The sequence below is a fragment of the Lycorma delicatula genome, chromosome 4 (genome assembly GCF_047948215.1).
Source record: "Lycorma delicatula isolate Av1 chromosome 4, ASM4794821v1, whole genome shotgun sequence".
NCBI classification, from domain to species: Eukaryota; Metazoa; Arthropoda; class Insecta; order Hemiptera; family Fulgoridae; genus Lycorma; species Lycorma delicatula.
Genome location: NC_134458.1, coordinates 39,543,506 through 39,569,865, shown reverse-complemented (window position 1 = coordinate 39,569,865; position 26,360 = coordinate 39,543,506). Strand labels below are relative to the sequence as shown.

At 30.7% G+C, this 26,360-nt stretch overlaps 1 protein-coding gene across 1 annotated transcript; it reads left to right on the top strand.

The window, feature by feature from the left end:
* The first annotated feature begins 784 nt into the window (after nucleotides 1–784).
* pasi2 (Protein) lies at nucleotides 785–25,564 on the top strand. Its single transcript, XM_075362765.1, has 6 exons — nucleotides 785–943; nucleotides 5,664–5,861; nucleotides 11,689–11,913; nucleotides 16,133–16,369; nucleotides 18,960–19,069; nucleotides 24,548–25,564. The coding sequence occupies exons 2-5, from the start codon at nucleotides 5,664–5,666 to the stop codon at nucleotides 19,059–19,061; spliced, it is 762 nt and encodes a 253-aa protein (XP_075218880.1). The 5' UTR covers nucleotides 785–943; the 3' UTR covers nucleotides 19,062–19,069; nucleotides 24,548–25,564.
* Nucleotides 25,565–26,360: the final 796 nt, after the last annotated feature.

The window sequence follows — 26,360 nt, the reverse complement described above, 5'->3', positions numbered from 1 at the left end:
ATAAACATCATCAATACTAATACCCATTACAAGCACTTACAAATATAAATCAAATGACATATTTTGATTACTTTTATACATATAAGGTTCATTCATTTATGACTCACCTGATGGAGGGAGTGTAATAATAATCTATTACCACAACTGTTAACTATTCAATTTTTAGTGTATAATTTGAGAAATATTTATAAATACGCTAAATATTTTTGAAAAAATTATTGTCTGAAAATAAATTTTAATTGTGGAAAGAATTTTTTGTTATTTATAAAAATAGTTAAACACTCTGTTTCTGAATGAGCCCAATGTTAGGAGAAATGAATAATGTAATGCCCAGCACAGCGACTGTGCGACTCATGCACAGCGACTGTCTGACTCGGTAAGGAAGCTTTTATTTTCATCGTACGCGCATATACTTTTGTGGATATGACTATTATATTGTTGAAAATTAAGCTACTACGTAAATGCTGTATAAGAAATTGAAATTTGCATAACTAGTTACAGGTTTCCAGCTAATTTCCACAGTATCGATGTTTAATCACGAAATTTAGAAATAATAAAATTGTCGTTAACTATAGTCTTATAAGGGTAATTAAAAAAATTTCCTTATCACAAAACCCATGCTAATTATTATTTCGGTTGAGAAAGAGTAAACAAGTATTATAATATTTGTTCGTTATATTGCTTAAGTGTAACTATTAAATGCTTAAGGAAATTTATTTATTACTATTTTCCCTACAAACAATGTTAATTTTATTAATTTAACGTAACGTATATTTTATACAAAAATGTGATCATTCCAGCTGTAGTCATTCCGAAGAGTAAGCGAAAGCTCAACTCGTATTAGAGAATGATGCGTGTGTGAGTAACGGCAACGCCCCGTTCTCGTTGTTTACGCTAACCTCATATTAGTTCAAATAGTTCTGTAAACTTTTTCTATGTTAAGGTAAGTATTAATCTTTCATATATTAATTTGCTCCTAAGTCAATTGCAGATATAGTTTAATTTTTCTTTCATTTTTTGTTTACGATGTTATAATTTATTGTCTTTTGGTTTGTTTATATTTGAAGCGATCTGAATTTTATCGTACAATTTCTCTGTTTAAAAAAACTTATAATTAATATTTCGGTTTATAAATAAGAATAGTTAATAATTCACAGCATATTATACATCTATATACTAATATGCGTTAACTAAGTTTTATTGTTCTCGTACCAACGTTGCTCTGTTCATTAGTATTCCTGACTATTTTGTAAACCAATAGGGTAAAATTTTTATGGATACTTAATAACAGTACTGGAGCCATCACGATTTTCAGCTTCATAATTAAGTTCATTGTTATAATGTCTTGAGTAATACCTGTAGTTAATAGCATTTTGTCTCGTTAAAGATATTTGGTTAGAAACCACTAAGGAAGAATTTTGGTAAATCCCAATCTTTAGAAAGTAAAGGTTAAATAAACTGTCAGGTTATTACCTAATTCCAGTTCATCTGAATATGTCAACAAATCAAATATTGCTCACTCTTCTCTAATTCTTTGTTTATTATATTATGTAATTCTTTATTCTCTAAACAGCAAGGTATTTGATAAAAATTGGAAACTTATAATTATTATTGCCAGACGTGTTGTAAATTTCAGCCACAAGTTCAATATATTATGTTATTGTGCATTTCTTTAGCTTATTAGAAGCAAATATATTAGTATTGTTTAATACAGCTAACAAATAAGAAGAAAACTGTAGAATACAGTTAAAAACATGAATCCGCCATTCATATGAAAAATAAAACATGCCGATTTCCTCTACATTCATAAATTTTTGAGTTTAATACTTATTAAATTACCTATTTAATATATAAGTCACCAAAAATTTATTTAAGTAATTATGTACAATTTCTTATAAACTTCATTTTTTTTACTTTAATATACTATATGCTTAGGATCAGGCAAACATAAGATCCAAATATTGGAAAAGCAGGTTTGGACAGCGGGTTACCTGTGACTGCACCATGTTAACAGTACTCTATTCATTTAGCTGTAAGTGTTGCGAGTTATCAAGACCAATTCAGGTGGTAATCCATTCTAGGGCGAGAGGTTAGGATTATGGCTAGAATTTTGTGAAGAGGTTAGGGATAAATTACCAAGGTATGGCATACTTAACACAATCTCGTAGGACACTTGGCCAAATTTATGTGTAAATGAAAATATAGTCCTATAGAGAGAGAGAGACTACACTACATGTTCCATGTAATTAGTCATCTGCATGATGGATAATAATGTTACGAAGAGTTCCATTAGCCATCTTCAACGGCTTACTCAGAGTCTGGTTCTGACCAGACCTGACCTAAAATTACGGTTATTTTATGGGGTATTTCTCTCAACAAAACTTAAACTCTAATGCTATATTAACATTAACTTCAACTCTAACCTTTAATATGTAATTATATATAGTTATGGACTGACCTCTGATTTTGATGAAACTTGGAATATACCTTATTTAGGACGTAAGTTATTATTTACAACTGAAATTATTCATTGAAAACGCCTTTCTTCTAAGTTACATAGGACTCTCACTAAACATTTTGTAATTCAACATTGTACAAATGTAATGTACATTATTTTCAGACTAAATAATTTAGTTTCAGTGAAATAAAGTTAAGAATGAAATTAGATTCACTTAAGATTAAATTAAGTTGGGTTAAGCTTAAGATGTGGGTTTTGGTAAATGTGCAATATACATTATTTACTGAGTAAATAACTTACTTATTAAGTGAAATCTAATTGAGTTTAGTTAGGTTAGGTCAAGTTTACATTCGGTTGAGTTCCAACATTCAAATCCTAGTAAAGTCAGTTACTTTTATGCAAATTTGAATATTAGATTGTGGATACAGTGTTTTTTGGTGGTTAGGTTTCAATTAACCAACATCTCAGAAATGGTTGACCTGAGACTACAAGACTACACTTCACTTACACTCATATATATCATCCTCTGAAGTAATACCTGACAGTGATTCCTGGAGGCTAAACATGAAAAAATAGTTTACGTTTGGTTGGTAAATTAGTCATTTACAAATTTGACATAAATTTACCATCTTTAAATTGATGAAGTCACTATTGAAGACTTCTGCCCAACTTAACCTTAACCAAATCTAACTTTACTCTTAACTAAATTTAACTGAAACCAAATTATTTAGTCAGCAAAAAATGTATATTACACTTCTTGTATGGTGCAAAATAATGAAACTTTGGGTGTAGGTACTGTATAAACTTACAAGGGACATAACTTGAGTGAAAGACATTTCCAACAAATAATTTCACTTGTAACAAATAACTTAGGTCCTAAATCAAAGGTATGTTCCAAATTTTATCAAAATCAAAACTGAATCTGTAACTGTACTACCTTAACATTTGGAGCTACCTTAACATTTGGTAGCTACCTTAACACCAATTTCTTTCCACAGAACTTTAATCTTTCTCCACAGAACGGATTAGCATCTGAATAGGTTGCCATAACTCACAAAACTGATAGGTAATTAATTGATTAGAGTATTGGAAATGTGGTGCTGACTTTGACATAAGAGCATGAGTTACCCATTGTACAAACCTGCTTTCAAACATTTAGATCTTGTTTCCCTGATCCTAAGCAGAAATCTAAGTATGAACAAAATTGAAGGTGATGAATTAATTTTTCAGAATTGCCCCTATTTATTATGTCTAATCGACAGTATTGTTGATTAGATTTTTTTTATGTGTGATTGATTCTCCATTCAGCATTTCAGTAATTTTGTAAGTTTAAAAAGATCCTATCCCGATTAGTGCCTCATGTTTGCTAAATGAGGTATATTTTCCAATGAGACCTGAATACAGTATTATGGTTGATTCTTACAGATGAAACAAGTTAGTCATCATGGTATCAGAGGTATGTTGTTTAGAATTATGTTTGAATTTTTATTAACAGTAATACCTGATTTATCATAGATCAGTAAAATGTATTAGTTTTAATTGTTCCATCTTATTTTCATATACAGTTGTTATGTTACAGAGTACTGTACCAAATTAAATACTACCCAGTATAATTGATGTGAAAGTCCTTATCAGTAATAAACTATTTCTTTTTTTATTACTGAATCTTTGTGTGCTAATTATGGGTTGTTCGATAACAACTTGTTTGTTATTACGATTTATTCTAACAAATATGCTTACAGTCAGTTAAACTCAAAAATCATCAACCATAAACAGGGAAGTGATCTTATCCCTTGTTCTACCTCAAAAATTTCAACCATTCATTGTTACCTTCATTGCATGTGTTAACAACAGCATCTTTATACAATATTATTTAAAGACTTGAAAATTTTACACTAGCTGGATTTAAAAAAACATTCACTGGATTTATTGTAATTGTCTAACTTTAAATAAAGATAAAACTGTAGCATTTTGTTTTTTGGATAAACATAATATTGCATGGATAGAATTTCCAATAATGATAACAGTATTATTTCTGTTGCCCATTGTATGAAATTTCTGGTAATTTTGTTTGATGATAAAATGAGTTGGGCAATCAAATTGATTTTCTTTTTGAAAAAGAATCACACTGTTGTGTTCTGAAGTATCTTAAAAAAACAGTAAGCTTGTTGTTACCAAATATTTGTTCTATCTACCTATATTCTCATCTGAATTTTATTTCTCATGCGGCTCCCTCAGAAAGTTATAAGTTTTCAAGATACAGAAATAGGCTTACCAGTGATTGTTTAATCTCGTAGATATATTATGTAGACAAATATTTAGTTAATTGTAAAAGTTAACTTGTCCATTTACATATGATTGTGCAGATTTTGCTAAAAAAAAACTTAAAATGCAAAGTCCTCCTGTACCAAACTAGACAACTGAACCACTGAATTCTTCGTAAAGCTTCTAGTTGCAAATTGAATAAATTACTGATCCATTCAGAAAATCTACCCACCAATTTACTTTAAGTAAAATTAGAAGATTTTTTTTTTAAAGAAACAATATTGTTAATATTTAAATAATACTAATTTAAGAATGAAAATACCTGAATCTTTCATTTCTCCATTTAGCATAAATATATAAATATGTACCAGCACTTAAATCATTTATTTAGTATCCTCGCACATTTAATCTATGATTCTTTTAGTATTTTTGTTTTAAATGATTAATATGTGCCTTAACCATTTTTAAGCTTTATTTTATAATTAGTATCATAAAAAACAAATGAATTAACAGAAACATAAGCACTGTTTGCAAGCAATGAAAGTATAGAGAAATTATATCTTAATCCATTAAACCAGCTGAAACTGAAATTCAATTTGGACCTACAACTAAGGAACCTTGATTCCTCAAAAATTATATATGTAACATCACATGAATAAAATGAATCCTGCTGACTGAACATCATTAGGATTTACATATTACCTCTTTATATCAGTTGAATATATCCACTTAATCATTGAATTATGATTAAATTGTGGATTTTTTAAAAATAATGTAGTGAAGTAAGTAGCAGAAAATTCTGTTAAATAAGTGATTTTTTTTTTTAATATTAATTGTGAATTACCAGCTACATCAGTAGTTTGAATTTTTGTTTTTTTAAAAAATTAATTAGAATTTTAGTGTTGACTTTTTTTTACCATTTTCTGCATTTTTATTTTAGATGAATTATGGCAAGAAAAGTCCTAGTATGGGCACACCATCAGTATACTCTCATGTTACATCACGTTCATCTGCAAATTTAAAATCTGCTAGATCAGTCAGGTCAATTCAAGCTCCTTGGTATAAACGCCCCATTTTACAAGATGCTTATTTTATTAATATCCAGAGAGGTTCAATGATGATGGGATTCTATTCACTGGTGAGTTTATTATTTACTAGTTTTTTGTTTGTTTTTTTTTTTTGCCGGATGTGGGGAAAGCTCTCCCAGCCACTGCCAGCTTGTGCAGATGTCAGTTGTCGAGCTCTCACTGACTAAAACCCCTCCCCCTTATACAACATGCCCTGATACCTGCCTTTCAGCATTACTCAGAGCATGCTGGACTTGGGTGGGTCCAAGGTTCCTGGACACATCAGCAGCAGTAGTGACCCCTAAGGGCCCCCAACTGCCTTTTTGCCCTTGCTTTCTCCCCCATCCAGCCTGGTAGGAGTCGACGTCTCATTTTTTCTTATACTTCCTCTCTGTAGTAAACAAGACATACTTATAATGATATATATATGTCATTATAAGTATAATCAAAATTCAAAAAATAATATATCCAAGTCTAATTACTTATCTTCTATAAAGAAGTGTTCATTAGGTGACAGTTCCATCCATTGTATTTGTGTAATAAGTTCAAATCATTATCCAATAATGACAGAAAAAAGTAAGTGTGGAAGTTGGGACTATGCTTTTAGTTGCCTTTCTTCTGGTGATCATAAAATAAAAAAATTGTGATGCAGGCTCATGCAAACTTTATGGTAAATGTCAAATACATTATTGCATTATTCATAAAAGACATATAAATGTTTGCATCCTGAATCAAATACATCAATTTCCAAAACTGAATCCAGTAATCAAAATCAATCAATTGTGTCCTGATCACATATATTGTGTAAAGGTGTTTCTTCTTCATTGTTGTTGTCTACTGCCCTAGTGTCTGTTCTTGATCATTGTGGGGCTCCTCATCTTTGTCATGTACTATTCAGGGTTAGTCAAATTTTGTGACCGAGAAGGCGGTCAGAAAACTAGGCTTGCCATTTGCAAATGTGTCTGTAGAAGTGAATGGAATTGGAACATCCACTGTAAAACTTCTAAAGTTGTTCAATGTGATATTAAATCAACATTTAGTACATTTTCCTCCACTTGATTGTGTACTCCTAACATCTATTACCAAACATTTACCCACTGTGCCAATTAAAAAATCAGACATGAAAATTCCACCTAATGTTCAGTTAGCAGATCCTCATTTCAGTCAACCGAGTGACATTGACCTGCTCATTGGAGCAAAGTTATTTTTCGACTTGCTGCATGACGGAAGACTAAAACTTCATGACGGGTAGTTTTCGATGCATCCTCAGAAACAAGCTCCATTGTTTCATTGCATGACATCTCAATCATTGGTTCAACAAAACAATCAGATCTCTTCAGTATTATCTCAAGATTCAGAACACATCCATATGTTTTAGCAGCAGGTATTGAAAAAATGTATTGTCAGATTAACGTCTAATCAGCTCAGAAAAATTTACAACTAATCTTTTGGAGAGACTAGCCAGAAGATGATATGAAAACATTTAAATTGCTGACAATCACTTATAGCACCACTAGTACTCCTTACCTAGCAGCGAGAACTCTAAAGCAGTTAGCATTGGATGAAGAATCCTCCTTTCCAGTCGCATCCAAGGTAGTCGTAGAGGATTTTTATGTGGACGATGTTGTGACTGGGCCCAAGATAATAAAAGAAGCAAAACAACTACGGTGTGATTTAAATGATCTGCTTCATCGAAACAGTTTTCATCGTAGAAAGTGTAGCGCTAACTATCCAGACATTCTCTCTGACATCCCATTAGAAGATGCAGCTAAGGGTTGTGTTGAGATTGATTAAGACACTGGCTCTTATTTGGTTTGCTTGGCATTTCTTGTGCCACAATCCCATTCGGTCGCCCTAATACATAAGACTGAATATCTCTGCCACAAATGGTTACTGAGCCTCGAAACAGTTTAGTGACCAGTTCTAAAATGCTCCTAGAGCTTTGCTAACAGCATGAGCAGACTAAGCGTGGTGCCATACACCACCAGCTTATGTGTTCCAACTGCTCACTTGCCATATATTTACTAAAATGAGTAGGCACACCCTGTCAACTACTGAAAATATACATGACATCCATAAATTAAAATTTATTTCATTTAGACAGCAATTTGCTGCCACGCGTAGATCACTGAATGCCAGCAAGTACCTGTCCACCTTATTAAAGCACTTGGAGCCTTAATTGGCTGGTGGTCAGCCATATCTGGGTTAGTTTCCCATAGCAGTGCAGCAGGAGTCTTTAACTTAAGTAAACTACTGATGTTGATTGACCAAAGCAACCACATTAAGGAAATCCCACATGGTCAGACAATGTGGTGAGAGCCACATTGACTTGTCGCTTGTGAGTGGCCAATTTTCCCCTTGACCTCTAAGTTCCAGGGTGGTAATTTCCAGTCTCTGAACGAGCAACTGAATGAAATTTAGATCCAGTGCATTGTGATCACCGTTCCATTCCGGTACTGGCCCAGCTTAAAACTGCATCCCAAATAACTTGGCATCCCAGCCTCTTCGCAATCTCCACATGGCTGCCCGAACTTTACCCACTGGCTCTCCCAAATCAATTGGGAGAGCCTTTCCCAATTGGTAGCCCTGTAGGAGTTTCTTTTAAAAACACCAGTGCATACAATTAAGGCTCTGCGCTGGGCATTCCTTAAATTTTGAAGAAGTGCTCTATTCATATCCAACCTATGTGCCCAAATGGGTGCCGCATAAGAGGTCATGCTTTTGAAGACACCTCTGCACACCATGTACATTCGACGGCCAGACAACCCATAGTCCTTCCAAGCAGTTCTCCTAAGTTTGTGCATCACTGAGGTGGCATCTACCGCTATTTGCCTAATGTGGTTGCTAAACAGCAACTTCTCAACAAACAAAACACCTAGGTACTTATGAACTCTCACTCAGCTGATTACACAGCCTTTATACTTAATGTGGGGGTTTCTACTGTACGATAATTTGTCTGTATCCTTGAGAAGCATAAACTTCGTCTTGGGCACAGAAATCTTTAAATTCTTTCCAGCACTCCGCGGTGACAAAACCGCTTTAACACAACTTCCAGGTGCGGTCATGAATTACCACAAACTAAAAGGAGACAGTCATCGGCGAAAGCCTGGGTCGCCCCTTCTGGAAATGTCAATCCCAGAAATCCGTCGAATACCAGGTCCCACAGCAGGGAGTTGAGAACGGAACCCTGCGGATTTCTCCTGGTAATGGATTTTTGCACAACTAGATGCGTATCTTTAAACAGAGTCATATGATTAGACAAATAGTCACGTACCACAGCCCACAGGGCTACGGGAACATTGTGGCATTCCAATTCATAGAGGACAGAACTCCAACACAAGGAAGAAAATGCTGCCTCTATGTCTATAAAAATTGCCAAAACATATTTACAGTTGGCACTTTTCACTTTGGCAAGAGCATTTAAGATGCAATCCTTGGTGCCAACCCCTTTCGTGAAGCCATATTCGCCTCGATTTAGAAAACAGTTCACCTCAGTTCTTTCCCAGAGCCGTTCCACAACCACCCTTTCAAGCAACTTGCCGATTTCTGGCAAGAGGCTGATGGGTCGATGACTGTCAACCTCGGTAGGATCCTTTCCTGGTTTTAAGAGCACCCTCACCAAAGCGACTTTCCAACAAATCGGGAAGCAGCCCCAGCTAAGGTACCTCATGAACAGCCTGCCAAGCGGCTCTCTTATGACGGGCAGCAGATGGTAGAAATTATTCAGGTCAATCCCCAGTGTCTTTTTCAGGACCATTCAAGAAACCACTAGTTCTATATCTATGGGTTCCAACCCATTGGTTCTATGAAACCACTAGTTCTATGAAATTATTCATTAAATTTATTAATGAAATGAAAAAATGAAAATTTAAAATAATTAAAGTCTATATTTACATTAGCGAAAAATTCCAAATATATCGTATTTTTATGAAAGATATGGTAGTGATGCACCCCTGTGCAGCAATGAACGTTTGTGCTTGAGTGATCATATTGAGAGTTACCTGATACAGAACATTGTCAATACCATCAATTTCTTGTTGAATCTTTGCCTTCAGTTCATTAACGGTGTGAGCGTTTCACTCATAAACTTTATACTTTGTATAGCCTCAAAGAAAAAAACCGCAACTATACAAATCTGGTGAGCGTAGAGGTCACTGCACCCTGCTGACAGTTCCTTCTTCCATAAAAATCACATGAATTCATGCTAGTGAATCATTTGCTGTGTGATATGTTCCTGTGTCTTGTTGAAAGAAGTCATACTCTTTTTTTACATTCTGTTAACTGACCGTAGAATACTTCAGAAATTGTGTGATACACTTCTTTATTGACAATCTTGAGAAAAATACTGGTTTCGCTATACAATTGATAGAAACAACACACCATACACCGATTTTTTCATAATTAAGTGGACGCTCAAACATCTGGTGAGGATTTTCAGTCATGTGAATTAGCATGCTCAGATAAATTGTCCCTCATCTGACATGAAATACAGCATTGGATTTATCTGCCCATCAACAATGTTTTTGAGAAGCTGGTCTAAGATGTTTTGTTTGTTCTCCGAAGTTGTTGCACAGTTTTTACACTATACGGTTTCAAATTTAAATTATGAAGAATCTTACTGTAAGATGTGTATTTTACACCTTTATTATATTTAAGAATCGATTTTTCAAATCAGCAGAAATTCTTTTTTAAAATATATATACGTATACATTATATATGGATTTATTTTTTATATCTTGTATGGATTATTGACAATTACACTCAAAAAAAAGTCAGGGTGGGAATGTACAAATTGGTTGTCAAAGGAAAACGAGTGAAGCAATTAAAGTGATTCTGGTACCTTGGTTGCTTGCTAACTGAAGATTTGAGGCTGAATAAAGAAATAAACGCCAAGATTGACTCATTTAGGAACTGCTTCATGAAATTAAGAAATTATTTAGTTGTTTCCATTTATCAGTTAGTTATTGTTCCTATCAAATTTATTTATGTATTGAAGTCTTGTAGTGTCACTTAAAGAACAATTAAAAAGGACCTGTTGCCCTTTTAAAGTTCTTAAAGTGCTATAAAATTAAACAAATACTATATTTCAAGTTTTCATTGTAGAAATATCTTTAAATGTTCATATACGGAACAGTATAATTAAGTAGAACTTTTGCGCAGTATTATGCTACTTTTGCGTAGTGAGGAGATTGGACTAGAAGATTAGTTATTATGAATAAACTTAAGACTTTTGAACTGTAATTGTATAACAGAATTTTTAGAATTTCATGGACTTATAAATGAAAAATCAGTAAGGAACATTTCTTGGATGTTTAGTTGATCGTATAAACAATGTTACTTTAGAAAAGGTTGTGTACTATATTGTATGATGATGTGATTTTTGATTTGTTCAGTACTATAATCTCAGCTTTGGAATCATTTTTCTGTATATCTGAAGGAAGTAAATGAAGTATATTAAAGGAATATGTCTGTATTTATTTACTGAGCAGTTCAGTTGTTCTCTGAAAAAAAAGTAAGACTACTAGAAATATGAGTTGTTGGGTCACATTACTGTGCTCAGCAGTACATTTTCGCACACCTAGATGGGTTTCAGCTGTCACAGTGATGTTGTCCTCTCCTTGTATTTCTAGTGCTGAGCAATAGCTATTGTTCATTAAATTTATTTTAAATTAATTTGTTTTACTTTGGCATAGAAATCATTGAAAACTGTTATGTATAAATAAATGACAATTTTTTTAGGCCTACTGATGTTTTTTTAATAAATTTGTGATAATATACCAATTATAGTTCATGTATTTACTAATATATGTGTTTATGTTGATAATTATGCTTTTATTGACTTACAGTGTTGCTGTTTTAAGGATGTTTAATTATTTTTTTAATTGAATTTTTTTCCAGTTTCTCAGTATATTTACTGTTATCACTGCTGTATTTGATTTGTATTCACTGGCCCTTGCTGCGCCTGGTTCAACACATTATGGTTATTATTTTATTAGCTACCAGTTTGTTTATGTGGGGAACAGACATGTACGCAATGTACTTATACTGTTTGCTATGTTCTCATTAATTGCTGCAGTTGCTGTATTTGTCACAACAATAATGCTTATTATAGCATTACGAAAGGTATATTTTATTCTCACATAGTTCTTTCAATCTTTTACATTAAATAAGAATTAAGACCAAAAAAGAGAAAAGTAATTAGTCTTTATGTTGGTCCATTGGCATTTTGAATGACTATATTCTTGTAATAATGTAATAGTTCTGTAATGCCTGAAATATTTAATTGTGATTTATACATTAAACTAAAAGTATCACAGGTAAGGATACCATGCCGGCTATGGTAAATCGTAATTGTGTAATTTGGCTCAGATCATATCCCTAATTACACTTCTACAAAGAAAATAAAATGTACTTTTATTGTAGTTTATTATAAGAAAGTATGTTTAATATTTGCCAACTTTTTCTATCAAAAGTATTTTTTAACAATTGTGGATTCAGGCAGTAATTCACAGGCAGTGATATATGTTGCAAACATGTTATTATTGTGAATATTTATTAATAGCGTATCATTTTTGCAACGTGTGCATCTGTCCATACGCTAATCAAAACTTGTTTTGAAATTTTTTATGATAGTCAAGCAGAAAAAACACAGTTGCAGGTTTTTTATGCTGTTGGCTCTGGTAATGGCTTGTTTGAAATCCCACACACTTCAGAAATACAAATAGTAAAAAACAACAATGAAAACATAATTAATGAAGAAATGAAAGTAAAAAATTGTGATCGGCTAATAGCATTCTAATAAAACCCTTCTATGTGATCCTTAGCTTTTTATTTTTAATAAATACTTTAATCTTCTTAAATATATAATTGTAAAATCTTTAATCATAGTTTAGTAAAGTGTGTTTCGGTGTTATAAAACTGTTATTATTCAGCTCTCATCACTTTGCTAGTTAACAAGATAATTTTAAACGTAAACAGCTGCATCTGTTTTATTTTAATCTTCAATTTTATTTCATTAAAGTTGAATTTTTCTAACATGCTTTCAATAGATAAAAAGTAAGTCTACAATATGTATTGCAGAAAGTAGGCCTAAAATCTATGTTTTTTAGATGGAGACACATAGTCTAAGGTTCTTACATTAAATGACATTCTTGTATAATATTTTCCTGTCGGACTGTTATCAAAGTTATTGGTGTAGTTTTGTTGCCTATGAAAACATCTGTTAACAATGAATAAACATAACTCTCTTTCTTCTTCAATCCCTTTGTCCCGTTAGGTGTCAGGTTAAACATATTGTATTTTAAGTTTTTAAGTCACTTGGGCATTGTGTCATGGATTTTGTCAAACAGATATACATTTTTCTTCCTGGTTTTTGCCCCTTTGTTTATTTTTTTATCCTTTGATTCCCTATTTTCACACTTTTATTGTCTGTGTGAAGTAATAAAATGCTGTTTTCTTTCCTCAGTTTTAGCTGTTGTTGTTAAACATCAACACATTAGATGTAATGAAATATTTAATAAAAACAATAGAAACTCAAACAGACCTTACCTATGATAATCTGTCCGCTGACATACTTCTGGTTGAAGATGTATTACATTTATTCAAACCACTAGAAAAACAAAAAAGGGATTCATCCTGGATTTCAAGTTAAAAAAATCAAATCATTGGAATTTGTGGTTTTGTAAAAGATAAGACTGTTGAGTTATCAAACTAAAAAGAAAAAATCTGGTACACTCATATCTTCTACACTCAATGAAACTTGTAATAGACACAGAACTAGAAAACCAGCCATTATTGCTGACTGCAATGTAACAAAAGGTGGAGTGGATGCTGTGTAAATAAGCAGCACACATAAAATATGTGCTGCTTATTTTGTTTCAAGAATAACCATTTCAAGAAGGTTGCCGTCAGTTATATTTATTCCACCCTGAACACCTCAGAAATAAATGCACAAATAATTTCTTTGATGTAAAAACCCAATGACTCTCCTCCATTGAGACAAAAATCTCTTCTTAACCTAGTAGTGGATATGATGAAAAAGGAAGTTATGCTTCATTGGCAATAGATATAAAAAAATTGTTAAAAGGAAATAGGTCTTGCAGATCAAGAAACTGAAGAGCCAACTCAGAAAAAAAGAAAAGAGATTTGTTTGTAATTTAGAAGAAAAAACATTAGCAACAACTTTATTTTTGTATTTAATACATGTCAAATGCAAAAATTTTGTCCTTAAAAAATATTCTAAAATAATTTGTAATAAATGTTATCAGAATATTCCCCATGAAAATTTGTTACATTTCAAATCTCTTAGAAATGTTTTTCATTTTCTTTATAGTCTTATTTCTATAAAATAAAATGTATATCTATAAAATAATATGTATATTAAAAATCTGTAAAAACATAAATATATATTATCAGGAGTAATTTACTTTTTTAATGTATTTATACTTTAAACCATTAATAATAATAATAATTAACACTAAATAAGAGAATATAAGAAAAATACAATTAAAAAATTCTATAATTAATGAAAAAAATTATGTTTAATAAAATCTAAATATGCGAGTGACTGTTAATGATTGACAATTGGTGCAATTGTTAAAAGGTGCCTTTTTTCTGAACAGTTTTTCTGTTAATTTGATGGACTAATGGCTTTCTTTTATTAAATTTTGTTTTTTTTTTCAAGTAGCTATTATAAGTTGTAATAGGTATTATCAGAATTAATAAGTTTTAAATTGTTATTTTTCAAAAATAAAAATAAAAAATAAATACAAAACTTCTACATTTTTGTTTCTACAGTTTCAGAAATAAAATAAATATCTATATTAATTAAAAACAATTTTTTTCATTAGGAAATTAGAGCAAGCAGTTTTTTTTACAATAGATAGGTTACATAGATTTTTACAAAGTTTATTATTATCTTACTTAATCAAGCTCATACGGGTAGTTTGTTTAAAATAAATTATGTTATAATTTAATTTTAATTCTTGTGACTAATACAATTTTTTAATAATCATCACTATTCAATTTTTAACCACTTCACATTAATTAGTTAATGAATTAAAAGTAAGAGAATATTACTACAGATTTTTTTTTTTCAGATTCTAAGATAAATAAAGGAGTTGAACTGCATTCTTGGTATTGAATTATTAACTCATATCATAAGTATAATCACCTTGAAGTCCTTAATCAAACATTTTAATTTAAAATTTATATGTTTCAATTCCCCACTCTGTTTATGGCATTGCCAATGAATTTGAAGCTAAAAATCTTGTTTCAAAATTATTATAAAAATTGTGAGTGTTGTCTTACTTTCAACTCAATCATTCTTCTGTTAACCTATGTGGAGTAATGATTTTTCTTTACTGCTTATTTTTCAAGCAATAATTTGTTATTGCTTAATAATTTGATTGATTATTTTAAATTTAAAATATGTACGTTTGTTTTTAAGTGCTAATTAAGAATTTGTTTATCTTAATTAGAAATACCAGTATTTCAAGTAAAAATAGGTAGAAAAAGTCTTTTATAATTGCAGCATTTTAGGAATGTAAAGAAGTAGTACATTAACATCACAAAAAATCTTTTATAGCACCCATGAATAAGAGCATCATATTTTTAGCTGGTCTGTGTATTATTATTGTTTTTTTTTTTTTCAAAATTAATTTTTCCCAAAAAAAGTAATCTTTACTTGAAAACATGGGTGATAACTAGAAAACTGTTGGTAAAAGAATGCTATTGGTGGTGTCACCCAGTCTTAAGTGGATGTGGACTATGAAAAAACATAGTAATAATGTAGGGAATGGGAAATACATTTAGAATTTTTTTTATGTCCGTGTGAAACAGATATAAAAGCTCTTTTCAGTTAAAAGCAGTAAAAATATTTTTTTAATCAGTTTTATTTCTACATTTTGAAGAGAATTTTCAGTAATGAAATGATACTCCATAAAACAGTAAAGAATATTGCTACAGAATTTTTTTAAGGATTCTAAGGAAAATGAAGGAGTTGAACAACATTATCGGTATGGATTTGTTAACTCATCATTAGTATAATCATACAGTAATACCTATTACAAAAGAAATATTGCTTGAAAAATGGACTATGATTGAAAAATTGTTAAACCAAAAATTCCGAAAATTAGTGAGGACAACAAGAAATGGTTAGCTGTGATTAATAGGATATACTTTTTTGTTAGTTTCACATGAATATACAGGGCGTATTAAATATTTTTAGTGATCTATACAAAGCCTTTTTATAACAGTGTGATCCAGTAAGTTTTCTTTTGTTAATGTTTATTAAAAGAATAACTGGTAATGTATGTATTTATTTGTTTGTTTTTTTTTTCAGGAATATGAACATAAGATGTTACCTTGGCTGTATGTTTTTGCAGTTTTTACAATTTTACGGTTTTTGGGATGGCTATTTTTCTCAATTGTGAATGATTTAATATTTGGTTACAATATAACTATGTGCCTTCTTTGGACAGTATTTTGTGCTATAAATGTTTATGGTTGGATACTTGTCTACTCTTTGTACTTAGAACTTTGTGATCTTACTAAACTTGAAGATCTTGCACATCTCAGAGTAAGAATTTTATTTTATTAATTGCATTTTCATGTTATTAATTATTGAAAATAATTTTTTTAACACTTCCAATAATATTAAATGAAAGTATCAGTTTTATTCTAGTGATTTGTTTTAGACTTTTTTATGTTGTTAGAGCAGCATGATTGGTGTTTTTATAAAATTCAATAATTTTTTCCCCTAAAATGTGTTATAAGTAAAATGATAAACAGCAAAAATAAAAAATTTGGTTGAATGAATAAAAACAGAATTCTTCAGGTATCTATCTGTAAGTTGGTCATCAACGAGTTTATAGTGAAAGACTGTAGCATAGGATTGTATGCAACAAGCTCAAGGATCATTTCATTTTAGTTTTATGTTTTTAGCAAGTATTAAAATATAGCTACAATGGAAATTACATAATTCTAACTTAAATCTTTGTTTATGGTTCACAGAACATTTGCTTGTTTAAAAAACAAGTAATAAGTACATTAGTTTGTTTGCTTTATGAACACTTTGTTGTGGCATAAATATATTTTTTATAAAATGTAAAAATTCATTTTAATAATGTTAAAATTTATTTTATTTTTTTTTAAATAACATGTTAGATAAACGATAAATCACTGACAATATGAGGTCCGTTCAGAAAATAACCGAATATTTTGAATTATGCACTAACAGAGAATATTAATTGACGTGCAGTTGGCAGCATTGTTTTCTGCATAACCTCCTCTGTAACCACATGTTCTTGGATTGTTAATGTCTCGTTTAGTTTTTGTTTTATTGTTATTTGAGTGCAACATGTTTAAGTGTGCTGATTTTTATAATTATGATTTTCAGGAGCAACAATACAATGTAAAATTTTGTGTAAAACTGAGGGATACTTTCACAGAAATGTTTCAACTTTTGAAACAAATTTACAGAAATGATGTTCTGGGTCATATGCTATGTTACAAATGGCTTTCACAATTTAAAAGTGATCGTCAGTCAATTGAAGATGATCCTCGACCAGGAAGGCCTTCTACTTCAACTGATGACACCCACGTTCAGAAAATCAACAATCTGTTGCATGCAAATCACCGATTGACTGTCAGAGAACTTGCAGAATAGGTTAGCATCTCAGTTGGATCATGCCTTGATATTTTGACTAAAAAATTGGATCATGCATAGAGTTGCAGCAAAGTTTGTTCCTCGTTTGATGCCCAAACAGCAGAAAGAACATAGAGTGGACGTTTTTCGATAACTTCTTGAACCAGCCAATGACGAAACATTCATGCAAAGGATCATAACCGGAGACGAAAGGTGGGTTTAGAGCTACAACATTGGGACAAAAGTTCAATCATCACAATGGATTGGCAAAGGATCTCCCCACCCCAAGAAAGCACATCAGTCTTGATCCACAGTCTCAAAGTAATGCACTGTTTTTTTTTCAATTTTGATGGAATTGCATTTTCAAGTCTTGCCTCAAGAGGTGAAAGAGTGAACCATGCGTACTATCAAGGCGTTTTACAACGGTTACATGAAAAAATCTACAAAAAGTGACTAGAGTTGCGACGAGACAACTCATGGTTCCTTCACCACAACAATGTGCCTGCACACTCAGCTTTGTCAATTCGTCAGTTTTGTGTCAAAAATCAGATGACTGTCCTCCCTCAGCCTCCCTTCTTGCGATTTTTTCTTATTTCCGAAATTAGAATCAGTGATGAAAGAACACAGATTTGAGACTATCAATGATATTAAAGCAAATTCATCACTGTCCTTAAAGGCCATTTAAAATGAAGCTGTCCAGGACTGCTTTGTAAAGTGGAAACAGTACTGAGTAAAGTGTGTGAATAGTGGAAGAGAGTACTTTGAAGGGAACAAGGTCTAATAATCTATAAAATTAATGATAAAGATTAAAAAAATTAAAGTTTGGTTATTTTCTAAACAGACCTCATATAAAGGTAAAATTTAATAATTTGCAAAATAAAGGGGTTAGAGATGTTGATGTTGCTTACAGAATCACAGACGATTTTGTTAAATTTGGACTATGAAATAAAAGATTATTATACTATATAACATTAAAACTGCACAGAGTAAATATATCCAGAAGTATCAAGTGAAATTTTGGGTATTATAATGGGGAGGAGAGTAAATGAAGAATTAGAATCTGTGATCTAGTAGGGGGAAAAAAGGTACTGATGGTATTTGACAATCACCAGTAACATGAGCTTTTTCCTTAATTTAGGTGAAATGTTATATTTGTATCACCAGGATTGATACCAAAAGATGAATATTGTGAGCATTGTCATGCATTATTGAGACTTCCAAGGTGACTCAGATGGCTGATATCAAGTAATGAGAACTTGATGCAGGCAGATAAGAGAGAGATGCCATAAGATAAAATAAAATGATGTTTAGGTGTTTTGGAATGAATATCTACTGACCAATTTTAGTTTATTTTCTTTTATGAATATTTTTTATTGTTTAACAGTAAATATTTAACGTGTTTTTATAAATACAATACTATGTAATTGTTATTTGTTGTAGTAAATTTTTCTGAGTGCATTAAATTATATGCTTTTATATAGCACTTAACAGTGCCAAGATTTATTTTTACTTTTTATGACAGATGGGTACAATGGCTTCTCTAAATGCCTCAACAACTCATTCATTAGCTGGTTCTCGGCCTACAACACCTCACAGCACAGTTTCCACTGCTCCAGCCATGTAATATAACAGGTAGACAACATACTAATTTTATTTTTTTACATAATGTATAATGTATAAATTTGTATAATTAGTTAAAATTCATTTTAAAAAGAAGTGATTTTTTTTATAACTTATTTGTCAGTTGAAAGTTGAAATATTATCGCTTTTATAAAATAACCATCAGGTGTTTATTTTTTTCTCTGTTTTTTTTTTTAATTACTGAAAATTAGTTTTATTATTAAAACGGTATATTTTTATTAATACAATAGAATCCCAATTATCTGACTTGGAATTAACTCTGAAAAGGTAAAGGAGATCTAAGTTATTCATAATATTATTTATAAAGTATTCACTTGTCTAAAATCAGTAAACATAGTATAGTTTATGATAAATTATAACATAGAATTAAGAAATCTTTTTAAGTAATTTTAGATAATACAGTAATGTGCACCAAATATTGATAGACTTAATTACAACACATTTAAAATTACTGTATTAAGATGAAACAGTACATAATCATTTAAAATTGTAGAAATTTATTTGGGATATAAGAAAATAACTTATTTTGTGCTTCAGTGAATAGCATAAATTATTTATAATATAGATTTTGTTTTTTTAGATTCATTGTAAACTAAAATAGTTAACATTACTACTGCATCTGTTCTAAGAAAATGCACAGGTTTGAAGTACAGTCAGAATATGAGTCATTCGTGATTAATCTTTCTTCATTTTTTTCTTACTTTACTTACAGTAATGGAAACGCGTAATATGAAATCTTGTTTATAATATAATAATTTATGTTAATAATTTTGAATTGTAGTTTTGCTTGGATTATTAGAAACTCGGCTTATTTAAACTAGATTAACATGATATTACTCTTTTATTTCAGTTTCTATGTTCAAAAATGTTCAAAAAATTGTTCTAACAAACAAAAAGCCTCAGAAAAATAAAAAAAAGACCAAAAGATCATAAATAATGTTAAAAGACATTTTTATATACTCTAAATCTATTTTATATACTAATTCTGGTAACTAGATACAAATTTATTTTCCACATTTTGAATATTTCTTGCTAAGTACAAGGTCTTTTCAGAAATAACTGAACATTTTTAATTACATGCCAAGAGCGATATTTAGTGATATGTGGTTGGGAGTATTGAGTTCCGCATAACCTCTGTAACCACATGTTCTTGGATTGTTGATTCAGTTTTCATTTTATTATTTGAGTGCAATGTGTTTAAGTAGTGATTTTTGTAATGAGCAGTTTTTTGTGATTGAATTTTTGTCTCAATGTCGTAGCCTTACAACCAGCTTTCATCTCCCATTTCATTGTCATTAGCTTGTTCAAGAAGTTGCCAACAAACATTATCTTGATATTCTTTCTGCTGTTCGGTCATCAAACAAGGAACAAACTTTGCTGAAACTTGATGCATGTTCAATTTTTCAGTCAAAATGTCATGGCATGATTTAGTTGAGATACTAATTGCTTCTGCAAGTTCTCTGACAGTCAATTGACGATTTGCAAGCACCAGATCATTGATTTTTTGAACATGGGTGTCATCAGTTGAAGTTGAAGATCTTTCTGGTCAAAGATCATCTTCAGTTGAATGACAATCACTTTGTAATTAACATTGCATACGACCCAAAGCATCATCTCCATAAGCTTGTTTCAAAAGTTGAAATGTTTCTGTGAAAGTTTTCCCTAGTTTAACATAGAATTTTGCATTATATCATTGCTCCTGAAAATCACACATTACAAAAATGGCTACTAACTCTTAAACACGTTGCACTCGAATAACAATAACACGAAAACTAAACGAGATATCAGCAATCCAAGAACAGGTGGTTACAGAGAAGGTTATGCAGAACACAGTGCTGCCAACCGCACTGTGTTATAAGAATGTGTGTGTAATTAAGAATGTTCGGTTATTTTCTGAATAGACCTCATATTTAACAAGAGTGCTTTCCACATTATCATATAATACTCGTATATATTCACATGCTATGTAAACTAATATTGGAAGGACAGGTAGAAGCAAAAAATTGTGTAGGCAGGCCACGTTTGGAATATGTAAAACAAATTGTTAGGGATGTAGGATGTAGAGGGTATACTGAAATGAAACGACTAGCACTAGATAGGGAATCTTGGAGAGCTGCATCAAACCTTTCAAATGACTGAAGAAAAAAAAAATTAAACTATTTTTGTATGAATTAAAGATAGATTTAATATTAAACTAAAAATATTACTCTGAATTTGTGATGCAGGATTTTTCATTATACCAACGAATACTAATACAAAATGAAAAATAAATTTACACAAGTAAGCCTAAATATAACACTATATAAAATGCTTAAATACATAGTTCTTATGTTTGGAAGGTGTCTTTTTGTAGTAGAGCATCTACAGTTGAAGCCCAATTCAGTAGGGATGGTTAATTTTTACATAGTCATTATATTCAAGTCCTATTATGGGAGTTGGATAATTTTCTTTCATTCTATTCAGTTCAGTTTTATTTTATCTAAGGGAAAGCAATATTTTTTAACGAGATCTGTACAATGTTTACTGTCAGAAAAAGTGAAGAAATCTGTAGTTGTACTGCAGGTTATAAATATGGCATTCCAAAATTGTGTATTAGAGACTAAAGAAAGAAAATATAAAAACCGTCTGAGTATTAAAATAGAAGGATGTTTACAAGAATATGGAAGTTCCATAGATTAAAGAATTGCTATCATCCTACATCTAAGATGGGAAACATTATTAGTTAGTCACCTTTATAGTCGACACAATAAAAATTTGCAAAAATAATTTATAAATACTTTAAAGCAAGCTGAGGATGGTTGCATCATTTCATTAACAAGTACAGATTATCTATAAAGAAACACTTTCATACACCAACAGCTGTCAAATACTTTCATGAAGAAATTAGTTGAATTTCAAAAGCACATCATCGTTACAAGGAGACAGTGTTTTATTTGGGCAAATAGGATGTGCTAATCAAAGGCCAGTATTTTTCAAAATGGGAGCAGAGGTTACATTTAACATTATTGTAGATAAAATTGTTCATGTACATTGGTAGTTAAGGGGATTACTGACACGTATTATCATTCCAGCAGTGCAAGTAGGTGGTAAAAATAGTTAGCCTTATATTGTATATGTGCAAACATATTCCCAAAGGTAAGAGATTGCCAAATGGTACAGTGAATAAAGGATGAGTGATAATAATACATTGGCATTAGAAAGCAGTTTCTTTGGACATTTGACCGGCAACATGAGGAACAGGCTTATAATAGGTAGTAAAACAAGAGCGATTTTGTATTTCTAGTGCTCACCAGTACCAGAAAGTACATTTTGGTGTCTGTTTGGTACTTTTCTTCTTTATCTACTTGTTTGCAGTAATCATCCTTTCAGAACTCATCTAAAACAGTTTTACATACAGTAGTAAATAGTTTCTGTATCACATTAATCAAATCCCATCAGGAAGTCTGAGGAATCATGCTTTGCTACATTAATGGATGCTGGCCTCTTAGAACCTTGTTTCAAATGGTTTGGTAGTGAAAACATTTAAAACCTGTAGGCTCAATGCTTTCTAATGGTTATAAATTAAGATTATAAGCTGACAATCTGGAAACAGTTTATACAATAGAAAATACTTTTTTGGGGATAGGAAAATTGCGTGCAATGTAATTTTGAAAGAAGACAACTCTGTAGCTTATGAACAGGAAGAGATGGAAAGAATGACTTAGAAAAATTATATGATGGACCAGACATGAATAATGTGATGGAGTATGAAAAGTATGTGAACTTAGAGGAATTGGGCAATAGTATATTGAAAAGTGAATTTGACCATGCAGTTCAGGCTCTAAAAGACAGGGGAAAGCATCTGGAGTTGATAAACTACCAGCAGAACTAATGAAATTGGCTGGAAATAGATGTAAGGATGCAAAGTACAAGCTAGTCCGCAAAATTTATGAAACTAGTGTAGTACCTGATGATTTCAAAAAGTCTATATTATCATCCCAATACGAAAAAAAACTCTCAGCAAAAAAATGCAAACAGTACTGTATAATAAGCTTGATATCCCGTGCAACAAAGATCCTCACAATAATGTTATGATGAAGGCTAGTAGGGAAAGTAGAGAGTATACTTTTAGAAGCTCAGTTCTATCAGAAGCTTGCAATGTCTTTCTGTAAGGGAAAGAGGTACATGAGAATTTATCCTCGCTTTAAGACAGATAGCAGAGAAGCGAATAAGAATGAGAATACACATATTACATTTATTGACTTTGAAAAAGAGTTTGACAGAGTAGAGAATGGTAGTAAAATAACCAATTAAAAAGTGTTAAAAAGGATTGTTGAGATGCCATGTTTACAGAGTTTATTAAGTGGGAAGACATGGATAGAACATCTACTGTGGCATAACAGTTTGTTGCACACTGTAATAGAAGGCACAATTGAAGGAAACAATACAAGAGAAAGACCAAAACTAGGGTATATTCAACAAACCATGAAGGATGTTTTTACTAACAACATAAGTAACCATCCATCATCTGGGTTTAGTTTAATTGTTGGAATTGATTTAAAACGTACATGGAAACAAAGAAACAGCACACAATAGAACTGCCTGTAGAAGGAAGACTGCTGCAAACCAATCCTAGGGTTGATTGCTACAAGAAGAAGATTCAGATTAGCAGTTCTACATGTGGCACAAATACTACCAATAATGATAAAAATCAGGCTGAATATCTGTCCATTAACAATGGAAAAATAAGTAAATTCTAAATTAAAATAAAAATAATTTTCACTACTAAATAATTAATAGAGTAATAGAGAAAGATCTTATGAAATATTAAAATTCTTTACCAAGAACGTTGAAAAAATTTATAAATTTTATCAAAAAATTTGTAGAAAAAACTGCATAAAAACAAAAACACAAATTAACAGCAATGTAATAAAATTCAAACCATTTTGACTGAAGTCTTGAAACAAAAACATTTATAACTTATTCCACCCCTCCTTCATTGGATCAGCTGTTACCTGAGGCCACTTATTTGTGAGCATAGCAAGTAAGAAGGGGGTGATGCAGCTATGTTGTTTTTTTTTTCATGTCTCAATCACCTTCCATCAATCTTTATATATATATATATATATATATATATTATATATTGAAGTCGGCCATAAATTGAAATGGATCTTCTGAAATATTTTCTGTAAAAGTTTAATTTTATTTAAGTTTAGCGTTGGTATGATCGAGATGAACTGATATTTTTGGCTAAATCTTTTTTTTCAACATCTATAACATTTAAACTTATACTCGCATATATACTTCTTTATTTTAAAATTTCTATATTACAGATTCTATTCAAGTTACAGAATATAGTTAAATTTCTTACACATATTCAGTTGTATTTAAAATTTACTCAGGATTGTAAGTATTTTGTCAAAGCTGAAATAGATCAGGTATTATGTAGTGTATATGCTTTTTTATTGTTGATGAAATCTTTTTTTGCAGGATTTTGTAGAAAATCAGCAGAGAAATCTTACAAACTGTTGAAGATGCTGTTTACAGCCTCATACTTATCGATGCAAGAAGTTTACACATTTATTGATCACAAAAAATATTACGTTTGATTTCACTTGATGAAACATTTTAAATGTTTTAAAGTATGAAAATATTTAGGACTTGTTTAATAAATGTTTATGATCTGATTACTTTTTTATTAATGTAAAAAATTGTTAATTTTTTATTGTTTATAATTTTGTCTAACTGATCATGCCATACTGTCATCAGTCATTAGATGTATAGCTATTTATAATCCGTCCACTATTTAATACAAGAGATCTCCTAGTTGTATCCAGGTTAATCTTTAGAAGCTAAAGTTATTTTTAGTTTAATAGTCGCATTGTGAATCTTGTATGTGAAATAAAATTACTGGATATTCTCCTTAAATAATATATTGTGCTTGTTGACCATCATCAAATACTGTATAAACAACATCAGGAAATAGTTTAACAATAAGCTGAGTAAAACAGCTTTTAAAGTACTTTTATATTTCTTAAATGTGAAATTTTTAGATAACTGCAGATTTAACTGTTAGTTTTCTAGTAGTCAAGATTTTAAAGATATTAATGAAATAAAAGTAATCTTTTACTTAAGTTATTTAGTATTCAGAAACTTTTTTGTGCAACATTCAATTAGGAAACAGCAACTTTTCATGGATACTCTTGTATTAACGTATTTAAGCATAGTATTTAACGCACAGATATATATTTATATAACACATATATATATATTTTGTAATTTTTATAATTTTTTTTTATATTTATAAATATTATTTTGACACGTATTATATACCTTGATAACATAATTTTTAATGTATGTGTTCTGTTCTTATAGTGTGACTTTTGTACAAATATTCTTGTTTTATAGTCTGTAACGTATATAAAGTATATAATTTGTATTATTGAAATTTATGTATACAAAAATGTTTTAAATAAATACATAGAAAAATTTAATTATGAACTTACTCTGTAGTTGGAAAAAGTAATAATTAATTTTATTTTAATTAATTTCTAAGAATGTGTGTTTTATTACTGAAGTGTTGAGTAAACTTCAGCAGTTGGAAGAAGACTAATTTTGCATTGTTAAATTGATGAATACAACTGTTAAACCTCTGCAAATGTAGACTACAACTACAGCTGTTGCTAACGTTTAGCAATACTGGCAGCTTCAATAGCGGTGTATAGACTACTGTTTCAGAAGAAAGTTTATTATACTACAGGTATCGGTAAAATACTATTTACATACAGTACTGCTTGTTGATTGCTCTCTGACAGTTGCATACAAAAAAGCAATTAATAGTAATACTCAATTACAAATCTTATATACACGTTCTCATGTCACAACTCTATAGTTGTGTACTAAGATTAAGATTACCTTAGTGTATACTAAGATTAAACATCTTTAAAATGAATATATTCATGCCACATCTTATTACTTCATTCATCTGTCTAAAGCCGTATTAATATAGTTAAAAAAAATTCAAAAATAAGCTGACAGAAAAAACTTTCACGACCAAGTAGAACCTAAAGATTCACCGATAGATGTTACCTACTTAATATTACTTGTCAAGTTTTAGAGAGCATAAACACATGGATGTGCAGTAGCTTTGTTCTACAGTATCGTGAATGAAAGATTAAATTAATGAATCTTTCATACTCAAAATAGAGAACTGACTGCCAAAATAGAGTACCTAAATTTGATTATGGGGTTTGTTCAGAAAATAGCAACTTTATTATTTTAATCTTTATTATTAAATTTACAG

Bases quoted from the DNA above. Each gene is read 5' to 3' on its own strand.
- pasi2 (XM_075362765.1), top strand. From the start codon at position 5,664: ATGAATTATGGCAAGAAAAGTCCTAGTATGGGCACACCATCAGTATAC. The intron at 11,914-16,132 runs GTATATTTTATT...TTTTTTTTTCAG, and splicing joins TTATTATAGCATTACGAAAG to GAATATGAACATAAGATGTT. The intron at 16,370-18,959 runs GTAAGAATTTTA...TTTTTATGACAG, and splicing joins AAGATCTTGCACATCTCAGA to ATGGGTACAATGGCTTCTCT.